Source organism: Octopus bimaculoides, chromosome 1 (genome assembly GCF_046866305.1).
Source record: "Octopus bimaculoides isolate indiv1 chromosome 1, ASM4686630v1, whole genome shotgun sequence".
Classification (NCBI taxonomy): Eukaryota; Metazoa; Mollusca; class Cephalopoda; order Octopoda; family Octopodidae; genus Octopus; species Octopus bimaculoides.
The window spans coordinates 82,201,160-82,215,015 of NC_142928.1; the positions used below are offsets into that span (position 1 = coordinate 82,201,160).

General features: G+C 36.7%; 1 protein-coding gene across 2 annotated transcripts in view; it reads left to right on the forward strand.

Moving 5' to 3' along the window:
- The window catches only part of LOC106869592 (folylpolyglutamate synthase, mitochondrial), a 45,561-nt gene that overhangs the window by 27,312 nt on the left and 4,393 nt on the right, over nt 1–13,856 (forward strand). For both annotated transcript variants that reach the window (XM_014915395.3, XM_089353132.1), the window contains exons 8-12: nt 1,709–1,813; nt 5,407–5,504; nt 8,451–8,500; nt 11,583–11,664; nt 13,591–13,654. In XM_014915395.3, coding sequence (XP_014770881.2) covers nt 1,709–1,813; nt 5,407–5,504; nt 8,451–8,500; nt 11,583–11,664; nt 13,591–13,654 — 399 coding nt within the window. The remainder of the gene's footprint in view (nt 1–1,708; nt 1,814–5,406; nt 5,505–8,450; nt 8,501–11,582; nt 11,665–13,590; nt 13,655–13,856) is intronic.

Consider the following 13,856-nt stretch of genomic DNA (forward strand, 5'->3'; position numbering starts at 1 on the left):
AGAAGAAATACCACTAAGCATTTTGCCTGTCTTGCTAAGAATTCTGCCAACTTGCCATCTTATTTCCATGTATTGGTATTATTGATGTCTGGTATCAATACAAGGTGGTAGATTTCTAATTTACTAGTGGTTAGGGATTTAAGAAGTTCACTTTGCAATCATCTTGTTCAGTCCAATTGCACAGCATCTCGAGCAAGTGCTTTCTATAACTCTGGGCTGACCTGTTCCTTGTGTGCAAATTTAGTAGATGGAAATTGAAAGGACTCCATCAAACGTGTTTATTTGTCTCTCCTTGTCTTGATATTGCATGCTAATTCTAAACAAAGATCACCAGTGTATAAGCTGTATTGTTTGTTTGCAATCTCTTATGAAAACTTTGTGCTGCTTATGTCTGAAGAACTAGAGAAAATATTATTTTGCTTGGAAACAATTGAGGTTTTGTTGACAGGAAGAGCATCCCACCATAGAAAAACTGCCTTAATGAATTTCATCTGACCTATGTTAGCATTGAATGAGGAACATTAAAACAATGACAAGTGAGTAGAGCTTAAACAAATGTATCAGTCAGACAGTCTATTTTAATATTATTTCTACTTATTTGAGTGGTAGACTTAATCTATTATACAAATTAACATTACCATGTGGCACTTTGGTGTTTTTATTGGAAGCCTGTAAAATGTTATGTATACTGCTTTTCCTTCTGTGATTAAGCCATGTAAAAAATGCATATTACTATGTTGGTGGTATGTATTTTTTCTACCTCAGAAGGATAAAAAGCAATTGTTGATCTAACGGTGTTCACTAAAATTAAATGACAAGGTACAAAATAAGCAAGAACTTAAATCATATCTGAAATTTGTAGGTCAAATAGACTTAGATCAAAAGCATATCAACTATGACCATCCTGTCTTGCCAATTTTTTTTTAGGTTGTACCAAGGGAGACTTGGTTGCCATTCCCAGTAGATCAAATAACTATTTAACCCTTTAGTGTTCAGACTGGCCAAAAGTAAAAATACTTTTGAGACTTCTTGGTTTTTTTCAATGTTTGAAGAGAAGTGTATATCTTAGTTTTTAATGATATGGTGTCAGCAAGTACCAATTCCAACTTTGAAGGTTTTACTCTTGATGATGTATAAAACATAAATGAAAAGTCATTTGTCTTCAGATGAATCTGATATTGATATTTATGAATCTTCATCGGACAAGGAAGATTTTGATAATGAAAGTCAAATTTAATCTGAAAGATCAGCTAAAATTACATAACTATAAACCAATGGTATATAAGCACCCATTGACAAAATTTCAAATCTGTATGTAAAAAATTAACAAAGTTACAAGCAAATATTGTGGACACCCCTCTTGAACTTCAATAAGTCAAAATAATGTGAACAAATAGCCATTACATTTGACAGATTAATCTGAACACTAAAGGGTTAAAGCAGTCATGGTCAAACGTGTGTTTTTTTCAGGACTTTCTGAATGGCATGTCTAATGATAATATACCTTGAATTTTTTTTAGTAGAGTAGCCTGCCTGATGACGAGTCATGTCTAAAGTGACCTGCTTCTTGGAAAAGGCTTTCTTGTTTACTTGTATGTTGAAATGTTGGTGTTAGTGGTCTTCTTTAATTGAAACTAGAAGATAACCATCTGACTCATTTTACCCTTATATAATCTGATATCCTCTCTTTTATCTCTAATCTTATCAGAGAACTGTCGGAAACAGTGGTTTAATGATTGCAATATCCAATCAGGGTCAACAAACCTACCAGTTCTTGATTTTGATTTTCCAGATTTCTCCAAATTCATTAGAGGTAAATGTTATTTTTGTCTTGTCAATCATTGATTCGAAAGTCCAGATGCAATATACCATAATCAACAGAATGCATTATCACAGCTACAGTTGATGAAACTTTTAATTTCCAATTTTACTCTTCAAAGTCAAATCCTTAAAGAAAAAAAAACTGTAATTTTATCAAGCATTCAACACCACCACCACCACCACCACCACCATCACCACCATCATCATCTTCCTCATAATCATTTAATGTCTATTTTCCATGTTGGTGTAGGTTGGATGGTTTGATTGGAGCCGGCAAGCCAGAGGACTCCAGCAAGCCCCAATATTTGCTTGGCATGATTTCTACAACTCAATATACTTCTTAATGCCAACCACTTTAGAGAGTGTAGTGAGTGCTTTTCATGTGGCACCAGCATCACTGAGGTCACCAAGTAATTCGCAAGACAAGACCTCTCAGCTGAGTGGGTGTAGATTTGAGGAAGGTGGCTTTATACCATATGGTGGGAGGTTAAAGTATGATAAAGAGTCAGTTACAGGTGTCTGTGAAAGTAAGAGATTGTGGTTGTGATGTGTCAAGGTGTACCCTCAAATTACATGAAGGTGAATATAAGTGAAGTGATATGGAAAATTGGACAGGGTGAGTGGGTAAGTAAGTAAGCACCCCTACAATTAAACAGTTAAGAAGTACATATACCAGTGAATGGGATGTAAAATTAGTGCCTGTTGTTCATAGCATTTTTTTCTAAGTTGCACTTAACTGCTTCCTCCTTCTATAGGACAAACAAAAGTAGACAATCTTGATTAGATGGCAATAGCCAATCAAACTAGTTGCGCTGTTGCCTGGATATTTATTGATTTTAGTTCTTCTGATTAGCATCCTGTTTTGCATAAAACATATATCTCAGCCCTATCACTAATCCCTTACCTCTTGCCTGTTCCCTGCCATCCTCCCCCAGCCTCCCTTCTTACCATTCTTCTTTCATCCCTCTGCCCAGTTATCATTACCCTCTCTCTTTTGTTCTCATCCCTGGCTCTGGATATCTCTTTCTTTTGCACTCCACCTCCACACACTTCACATCATCTGTACTGCCACTTTTACCTCTTTGATCCACTCCTACTACTTCCATTTTGCCCACTCCAAACTGATATCTATGACTGACCATTCCTTCACTAGTGATCACCATTCATTTCATACACCTCTGTTCTCAACTTTATCCACCTGCCACTCTGTTTGCACTCTCATAAACTTACCTACCCACAGTCCCTCTCCAATCCTACTTACCATTTTTTTTATATTCACCTTATTGTATTTTGTGGATACACCATGACATCTCATCACTGTCATCTTTTCTCTTTTCTCTCTTTCCATCTGAAGCAGATATTTATCTCCTCTATAGCAAGACACATGTTCTTGTCTCCCTATCAGATTTTTACCTCTTCATCACCTGACACAAAGCCATCTCCCTCAGTATTTCATCTACCTCAGTTGAGGGGTCTTTCTTGTGAGTTACTTGGCAATTTTTCTGATGTTGTTACCACATAAAAAGCACCCAGTACATTCTGTAAAGTGGTTGGCATTAGGAAGGGAATCTAGCTGTAGGAACCAGGCCAAAATGGATGGTAGAGCTGACTTGCCAGCTCCTGTCAAACTGTCCAACCTATGCCAATATGGAAAAAAAAAGATGTTAAATGACAATGATGATGACAATGTATAGCGATAATACTGACTTAACTTGGAGCTCAAATTTCACTATTAATGACTTATTCAACTGGTTGAATAAGCTGTTAAAGGCTTGAGGTTGCAATCAAATCAATAGTTAACTATTACTGTACTGAACTGATAGAATCCCACTATTAGTAAATATTTTATTATCTGCAAGTTTCTGTTATTGTTCCTTGTATTTCCTTCTTTAATCTACACACCTTATGACACTGAATACTTTTGAAACTAAGCTAAGCAACACATGTGAGCACTAATCTTTACAAGCAGTAACTCCTAGTAAGAACTGACTGGATGTGATAACTTTTCCAACTCCTGCCAGCTTGGAAAGCAGATGTCCACTCACACACACATGCTTGGACACATGCACACACACACACGTTTTCTACTATAGTTTTGAGTTGACCAATGCCTTGTGAGTGAATCTGCTATACAGAAAATGTATGGAAGCTCATTGCACATGTATGCATGCATGTGTGTGTGTGTGTGTGTGTGTGTGTGTGTGTGTGTGTGTGTTCAGTTATTGATATCTTACAGCATTGCTTGTCATTGACTGAGCCAAAAAACATTAATATTGTATTTGCATTTGTTGTAGACATTATGATCTGCTGCTTTGTTTTATTCAAAAATCTATGGAATAAGAAAAATCCTTTATTTGAAAAATAGATAAAGGCTTGGCAACAAGAACACCTGACCATAAAATACTGCCTGAAATAAGTCTTTTGTCCAATTCATGTTCTCCTAGAAAATGGACATTAAAAAAATATGAACATTCATGTTTCATACAGTTCTATATTTAAGAGATGAGGAATTATGTACATTATTTATATTTGACATACATTTGTCCTCATCTTGTTTGTTGTTAACACGTTTCGGCTAATATACCCTCCAGCCTTCATCAGGTGACTTGGGGAAATTTCGAACATGGGGTCTCATTCCTAAGGTATTTTTCAATGTTATTATTATTACGGCATATGGTGTAGCGGTTAAGAGCGCGGGCTAGTAACCCCAAGTTTCTGAGTTCGATTCCAGGCAGTGACTTGAATAATAATAATAATAATAACAACAACAACATCGAAAAATACCTTAGGAATGAGAACCCAGGTTTGAAATTTCCCCAAGTCACCTGATGAAGGCTGGAGGGTATATCAGCCGAAACGTGTTAACAACAAATAAGATCAGGACAAATATCTGTCAAATGTAAATAATATTCATGTTTAAACAGGCCAGATCTGACATCTCACACTTACTCTCCAATGTTATTCTAAAAAGAAACAATCACATCATCAAAACCCCAAAGCTATGAGATAATGCATATTTAATTCAAAACTGTTAATAAATAAGTATTACATTTGACAAAGTAATCTGAATGCTAAAAGGTTAAAGCTTATGAGTGGCCCATCTTTTGCATATGGGACTTTGGTGATGGTTTGAGGTGGTAAAATGTATGTCTTATAATGCCATCAAATACAGTACTTATACAGAGCTCTCTTTTCTCATCTCTCAGTTATGGTTAAGTCTAACAATGCTGCTCTCACATTTTAGTGTTGGGAACATGTCTGAAAAATTCTTTGAAAGATACTTTTTATGAATAAATGTTCTACCTGGAAAGATTTTCATTGTTGCAGACATGTATGGTTGAGAAGTTTGTTTTGCAACATTGTAGTTTGGGGTTCAGCATCTTGGACATGTCATCTTTTATAGCTCTGAACTGACCAATTCCTTGTGAGATTAGGAAAGTTATTCTTAAGATTAGGAAAGTTGATGACATAATTCAGAGTTCAGTAAGAATGTTATGATCAAGCATCTCATATTAAGAATATTGACTTGGGTATGGCAGGTTGAAATACATTCATATTCTAATCATTGGCTGCCTTTCTCTGCAGGAATTAAGACCTGTCACATACCTGGTCGATTACAAATTATAAAACATGAATCAGTGAGTTTCTACTTGGATGGTGCTCACACTGAGGAGAGCATGAAAGTAAGAAGAAACTTCATTTTATTGTAACATTAACCCTTTTATTACCATATTTTTGTTAAAATACATTGCCTTTCTTTTAACTAATTTTGAAAATATTGAATTTAGTAAGATAATTTTGTCGTTATTGAGTTTGGAACATAACTTCATGTGAAATTTTGATGGGAGGTTTTTAATTTAGTTCATTTAAAAACAGTAAGTTTCTATCATAGAACTAAGGATGTTCTAAGTGGGGTTGGTACCAAAAGGGTTAAACCACCATCATCATAATTATTTTCATGTTGATTTTACTATGTATGTATGGATGAGAGAGGTTTTCTCTCACACAGTATTTTGTCATTTGTTGCAATCCATCATCATCTTTGTGAGGTTCAACTGTTTCAGTCAGTCTCCATCACTACTTCCCTGGTTGTTGTCTTTTAACAGATGTTAAAGGATAATGACGATGAATATGATGAGCTGAAGGGAAAAAAAGGATTCAGATTGTTATGTCTCAAGCTACTGCTATCTAGCACCTTCGGATGATCTCTACTCAACCGCTGCACGACTGCTACTCAACAGTCACTCAACTCTCTACCACGGTCAGACTACCTCTATTTATATGTCTTGGACGATCCTACTTCTTCGCTTGGGGGCGTCGACACAACACAGATTAACCAGCTGTCTAAGGGAAGACCATTATTTCAGATGTGTGATATGTGTGAAGGACGATAGGAAAGACTTCATTGTTTATACACATCCAGTGGAGTATCCTCACATCATTTTATTCATACCTTTGCACATCTCTACTTTCAGTGGCCATAATTTGCTTCCATGAAGTATCCTATTTTGTGTGTATGTAACATACAATCTGGCTTTTGTTTTTTTAAGAGAGAGTAGCCCTTTTTTCTCAGCAGAAGTAATATTTCCTTGAACTTTTTCCACCCTGTTCTAATTTTACTATTCTACCTATTATGCTTTTGCAGCAGCTGCCTCTACCGTTAATTATGACACCTAATTAACAGAAGTTGTATACTACTTCTAGAGAACTTTCGGAGTGTTGATAAAATTCATGTGATGGCTATTCTAACTACTAACTATGCCTATGCATCTTTTATATACAAAGTCTATTTTTGTCAGACACTGTATCTTTTGTGTACCATACTTTACAGGGGTACACAGCATAAAATTATTTCAAGCTACTTCTTTTCTGTATATTGTGCATGGCTACTTCCTCGAAGTCAGTTTTATATATTTATTTGATATGTAAAACTTTTTGTCCTCAATAGGTTTACTTTTGGGCCTGCTTCTATATCTGGAAATTTTCTTGCAAGTCATTGAAAAATTTGGTTATGAGAACCAGATCATTAGCATACAGGAGTTCTCTGTTAATGCCTGAGTAGCTATAATAAACAAGAAGTGGCTGAGAACAGCCTTGATGGACGCTTACATCCATATTAAATTCTTCACTGAATGTAGTATTAATTCTCATCTTGTTGACATTAAATTGATATGTCAGGTTCTGAAAGTAGCAAAAAGCATTACAGTGCAGCTAATCAGAATATAGCTTTTATAACATACTGTCGGCTCACATGACCTTATCTGAAGGCTGCGATTGGTTGGGTTGCATCTTGGCGCGCAATAGAACAAGAGACAAACTGCGCCAATACCAACCAATCAGAGTGGTGGACACAACAGGGTCCAAAAGTGCGGCCGAAGGCTAGCTGTTACCCACTACGTCCGTATTCATGTATATATAACACACACAGAAAGAGAGAGAGAGAGAGAGAAGTACGCTACAATAGTCTAGTTGCTTTCCCAGCTGTTATATCCATAAAAAGCCCTTTCAGTTGTATAGTTATCAACTTCAATATCAGGTGTCTCTATTGTGTCTGGTTGGAGACTCCCTTCCATGTGTTTTACTTATACAATAATCTCTCATAGTAGCATTTCCTTACCTCCTCCTTCTCAGCATCAATGATAGTGAGTGTGATGTTAATACTCTGTAACACACTTTTCAACAATAACATCTCAATTTACACTGACACATTGCCTCACAATCCAGAAAGAACTCATGCTTGTTTCTCACAACATAGAATATTGGTTAATCTCTTACTTTCAACATCTCTTCTTACTAGGTATACCTGATGTTTAGTTTATCTTCAATCTACCTAATATTGTTTCTTGTGTTCTCCTTCCTTCCATCCTTTTCCAGTCTGCCTCTTGGTTTTTCTGTTTCTCTACAGTACATCTCCACCACTATATCATTCTCTATTTTATTAGAACCTTGTTTTGTCTATAGATTTTGAGGTAATCTGCTGGAAACTTCGTGGCAACAGTCCTTTTCTCGTCTGTCAGTTCTAACAGTAATGCATAAGCAGAAATCACTGTTGCTGTCCTATTTCCTATGATATAAGCCTAAGCTCAGTTATTCTGATGCATATTCTGACCACCTGAAAAACAGAAAAAATTAATGTGAAAGATTAAATATAATTGTTCCTACACCTAATTTTTATCTCATTGTTTCTGAAATACCTAGCATATTTGACCAAATATGTTGAACATGTGTCTGAACTGTTACCTAGTATGGCATTTCTATTTTTATTTATAGGTATAGAATAGGACATCATGCAGTTTAGAAGTCACTGTATTCCTATGACAACAATGACAGGGTTTTCTGCATCAAAATAGGTTTAGAATTATACCAGAATGACTAATGGAAATGAATCTAATCTGAAAAGCAATTTAGGCATTGATGTAACTTATTTTATTTTAAAATTACTGTTGGATTGTTTTAAAATCCTCATCATTCCTTTCCATTTTAATACTCTATTCCATTCCACCTTCAAACTACATTTGTCAAAATTAACACAATTCCAATGTATGAATTTCTGTTTTAGGAGAAAATTTAGTCTCTAAAACAGTAATTAGAACTTTATATGACATGTATCCCTCTCTCTATTTTGATAGGCCTGTACTGACTGGTTTCTGAAACAATGTAATCTAGAGATGAAATCCAAGTACGTAGTATGAAGTAATGTGCTGTTTCATCAAATTATTTTATATATCCTTTTTTTCATTATGTATTATACTGTTTTATTCCTACCCTTTCTTGCCAAATAACTTTTTGTGCATTTTTCTTTCCTGATCCTAACACTGCTAGCTGAAAGTAACTGTAAGAGGTGTGTCGTGTGTGTGTGTATGTGTATAGGGGTGGGGAGAGAGAGAGAAAGGCAATTATAAGTCCAACAGCTGTTTCTGGGGGTTTGGAGATCCATAATAATGTTGGTAGGTAAATGTAGTCCATCAGTTGTTGAACTTATAACACCTTTCTTCCACTGCTTTAATTTTCTCTGTTGTTTGTACTCTGTGTAAGTTGAATCTGTTAATATAAATATCTAATATGTTCATGCTTAAAAAATTCATCATCTGAAAGTTTCCACCTTTTGCTTTCTCTTATTTTGCATGGATACATATATACATATTTTGTATTTCATACCCGATCAGCTCTTGTGCGGGTGGCACATAAAATACACCATTTTGAGCATGGCTGTTGCCAGTACCGCCTGACTGGCCTTCGTGCGGGTGACACGTAAAAGCATCCACTACACTCTCTGAGTGGTTGGCGTTAGGAAGGGTATCCAGCTGTAGAAACTCTGCCAAATCAGATTGGAGTCTGGTGTAGCCATCTGGTTTCACCAGTCCTCAGTCAAATCGTCAAACCCATGCTAGCATGGAAAGCGGACGTTAAGCGATGATGATGATGATGTTTATCTGTGTAACTGCCTCTATACACACTCAACTTGACCCCTCTTGTAGCCTTTCTTTACCTTGTGGAATGGTCCCCTGTAAAGATGTCAGAGTCTAGATAAACTGTTTTGCTATATGTACCACTACCCACTGTATCATCATCATCATCATCTTCTCTTTTGTCTTCTATATGTTTTCCTCTCCCTCCTTCCCTTTTCCCCTTCTTTCATTATATGTATCCACCCTTTTAATCACTCCATCCCCACACAATATCTTCTCCACATTCTTGTCCCACATACACACTTTTAATTTTTTATTCTTATTTCCTCCGAATATTTTCCTATCAACAAGGTCTGATAGACACACAATGTAATAGCATGCCTTTGATGCAAGTCTGAGGAAGTGCCTCTCCAATGTCTAAAACCACAAATATTACATGATTTTTTTTTTTTTTGAATATTCATGTAAACTGGTGTTGCAAATGGAGATGGTAAGGAAACAGTTGTAACTTATAATTAAAGATGTGCTAAAGAATTCTTCTTTTCATTGGAATATACATGCATATACATATATATATAGGAGACATTGAAAATGGAGACAAGCGTTCTAGATGTTATTAAATTGTTTTGATGATATGAAGATATAAATAATTTAATAACATCTTGAGCATTAAGGGAGCATATGATCGAATGATGCTTCAATCAAACCTATGCGCAGTCACCCAGTGGGCAGAAAAATGCAATTTGCAGTTAAACAAGGAAAAATTTGAGCTCATCCACTTTGGAAAAGAGGGCATACTCAAACAACCATATACTCTACTGTCGGGAGACCTACTTGAACTGTCGGATAATATCAGAGACTTGGGTGTAACTGTCGACAGCAACCCTAGCTGGAATGTGCACATCAAGAAAAAAGTTGCTGTTGCCTGCAGAATGTACTCATGGATCCTCAGAACTTTTCAATCTAGGGATCATGAAATCATCATCCTCCTCTTCTCCACATTTGCTAGGCCCCACCTTGAATACTGCTGCCCATTGTGGTCCCCCTACACAAAACAAGACATAATGAGGATCAAAGCACCACAAAAATCAATCACAAAAAAAATAAATAGCATGATGGGACTTGATTATTAGGCTCGTCTTAAACAGCTAAAGCTCTATTGTCTGCAACGTCACCGTGAGCGATACATTATTTGCATTATGTGGAAAATATTCCACCAATATTATCCAAATGATATCGGTATTATATTTACAATTCACCCAAGACTAGGCCCTTGTGCAATGCGTCCCCTACAAAGGTTGAGATCGCATCACATAAGAACATTGCGACACAATTTCTTCACGGCAAATGGTCCTGCACTTTTCAATGTTATCCCAAAAGAAATTAAAGTAGAAAAAGACCCCACGACTTTCAAACAGTACCTGGACAAATTCTTCCAGGATATACTGGATAAACCACCTACACCTGGATACATCTCAACCAACAACAACTCTCTGCTTGAATGGTCCTTAGTGTCCCGAAATAATTAACTAACACACTTTTCTAGGTGGTGCAATTGAGTTAGTCATGGCCTGGGCTGATAATGGCAGAAACCAATCTAAGTTATCTAAGTTATGAGCAGATCTAGACACTTTCTTGGCCCTCTTGCCCATAACAGAATGAAATGTCAAAGAAGAGGGGACTTGGTGCCACTCATTTCAGCTGAGTAGGTTGGAGCATTGTGAAATGAAGTACCATGTTCAATGAAAAAATGTGCAGCCCAGTCCAAGAATGAAATCCATATTATTATTACAATCTTGAATGCAACGTACACACCACAAGACTATACAGCTTCATGAAACTTAGATATTTGTTGATCTAATGTTACTCTTTGCATCTTTGGTGTTTGATCTCTGCCTGTTATTTTCCATCATGTCTATTCCCTAAATGATGACATGCTGCCACTTTGGGCAGTCCTTGGCAACTGTCTCCCAGGTATTTGGGTCAATGGAACAGCAGAAGAGAGTGGTCTTGAACTGGTCCTGAAAATGGAATTTGGAGGTTTTGCATGGTCTGTTGCCTGAGGCCAACTTCGCCTGCAATAAAGCTCTTCTATACCACCTTTGACCTGGGCAGTCACTTCAGGCACTGGCACAAGCTCAATCACTGGTTTCAGATCTAATACTCAGATATGGATTAATGCTGCCATCAATAAAATATGCTTGAACTTTAGCTATTCGATAAATTCATATTTCACATCATTTGAATACTGTTCTTTGTTCCTTTTTTTTACTCCCTCTCTTTCTTTTTACTTTGTATCAAAGTATTTACTTAATCCAGAGATCATAACTTAGTGGTGTTTTTCCTCAACAGATCAAGTACAAAGATGATCCGTGTTTTGATGTTCACTGTGACTGGAGGAAGGAAAGTGAAAAATCTCCTCTCTATTTTAAAGGTAAATTGTTACTCTTGTTTAGCCCTAACTCAGCTTTATTTTTGAGCGGACACAGGATCAGAAGTGTGACAGTTGTGAACATTGTCTCTGATTCAGCCACAATGACAACATCTCTTTTAAATTTTTAAGTTGTTAGGTGTAGTCTGATGGATATTTGGCTGTTATTTCTAGTGTTAAAAGCACAAGTGTAAGGATTCACTCCATTCGTAATAGAAAATAATAGATTATATAATGTAAAAGGGATTAACGATCCAGGCATATATCAATAAAGCACTCAATGTTTCATTATTTCATTTAAGAATGCTTATGGCAGATTATCTTTGAAATGGAGAAAGTATTTATGGATACATCTTTAAAGGACATATCTTTACCACTTAGGATTGCCTTAATAATGTTGAGGCGCAGGAGTGGCTGTGTGGTAAGTAGCTTGCTTACCAACCACATGGTTCCGGGTTCAGTCCCACTGCGTGGCACCTTGGGCAAGTGTCTTCTACTATAGCCTTGGGCTGACCAAAGCCTTGTGAGTGGATTTGGTAGACAGAAACTGAAAGAAGCCTGTCGTATATATATATATATATATATATATATATATATGTATGTGTGTGTGTATATGTTTGTGTGTCTGTGTTTGTCCCCCCAACATCGCTTGACAACCGATGCTGGTGTGTTTACATCCCCGTAACTTAGCAGTTCGTCAAAAGAGACCGATAGAATAAGTACTAGGCTTCCAAAGAATGAGTCCTGGGGTTGATTTGCTCAACTAAAGGCTGTGCTCCAGCATGGCCGCAGTCAAATGACTGAAACAAGTAAAAGAGTAAAAGCATAACATATATTTTTGGATATATTAATTTGACTGATATATTCTGCATCTGAATATGTTGACACAACAGAAACAATCATTAGTATTGTATGGTGGAATCACCTATTAAAGACGTGATCTGAGTCTTCAGACCCACACTTAACCACTGTCAGAAAATACAGCAAATTTGGAGTCATCAGAGAAACATGACAGTGTCCCAAGATGCTAGTGGCCTGTTCACCATCTCACTGGCCCAATCTTTTCTCCACTTGATATTAGCTGGTTGAACAAGTGGCTTCCTTCTTACTGCTCTACCATAGTAGCCAAGTTTGTGAAGATACCTGGCAGCTGTTATGGGACTGACATCAACTTGTTCTGCTATGTCAGAGGCCTTGCAATGAGGATTACCTTCCACACGTCTCTTAAAGTGATGGATCCTGTCAGAAGGCCCTGGTTGACCTAAGTGCGGTGATGTGAACTTCTTCCCCTCTCTGGTGAATTGCACATTAACTCTATTAACTGTAGAAAGTGGGATCCCATTCACTCTATTAACTGTAGAAAGTGGGATTCCCTTCCAAACATGCATGTTCCCCTCAATCCAAAGCATAGAAATCTTCAAGAAACAGGTGTTAGAATGAATTAAAGTTTTCAAACATATAACATTTATTAAAAGCAAAAGATTGCTGAAGTCATGGAAAAAAATATTAGCAAAGGCCAAACCACACACAATAGAACCAACAGTGAAAAAAGGCAAATGATCCAACTGTGGTATAAATGTTGGAGATCTGTTGTAAACAAAGACAGCTCTTCAAAATGGGAAAAATATCTTAATCTGTGCATTTGAAAATCTAATTTATAGAATATGTTCAGAATGTGGAGAAAACTACATAGGGCAAACTAAGATGTTCTTGATGCAGAGCATGACTTTGCATAGATTACAATTTCAAACGTCATAGTTTGTGAACATATAGGCATATGTGAAGGTAAGAAACAACCACATTTTGTGATGTTCCTCTTGTATTAGTTTATTAAGAACAAATAAAAGACTTTAAAAATTTTAATGGTAAAAGAATTAATATTTTGTTACGAATGATATTGTCATATTTTTCTATTTTTGTTATAATCAGGAATGTTCATTTGATGTTGTAATTTTCCTGCCGAATCTTCAACATAATCCTAAAGTTATTGAAGGTAAGTGTTTAATACCATTTAAAATTCCTTCAGTACTTGCTATTTTTACTCTCTCCTCCCCTTCCCTTCCCATCTCCCCTCCCCTCTCATCTCCCCTCCACCCTGCCATCTCCCCTCCACCCTGCCATCTCCCCTCCACCCTGCCATCTCCCCTCCACCCTGCCATCTCCCCTCCACCCTGCCATCTCCCCTCCACCCTGCC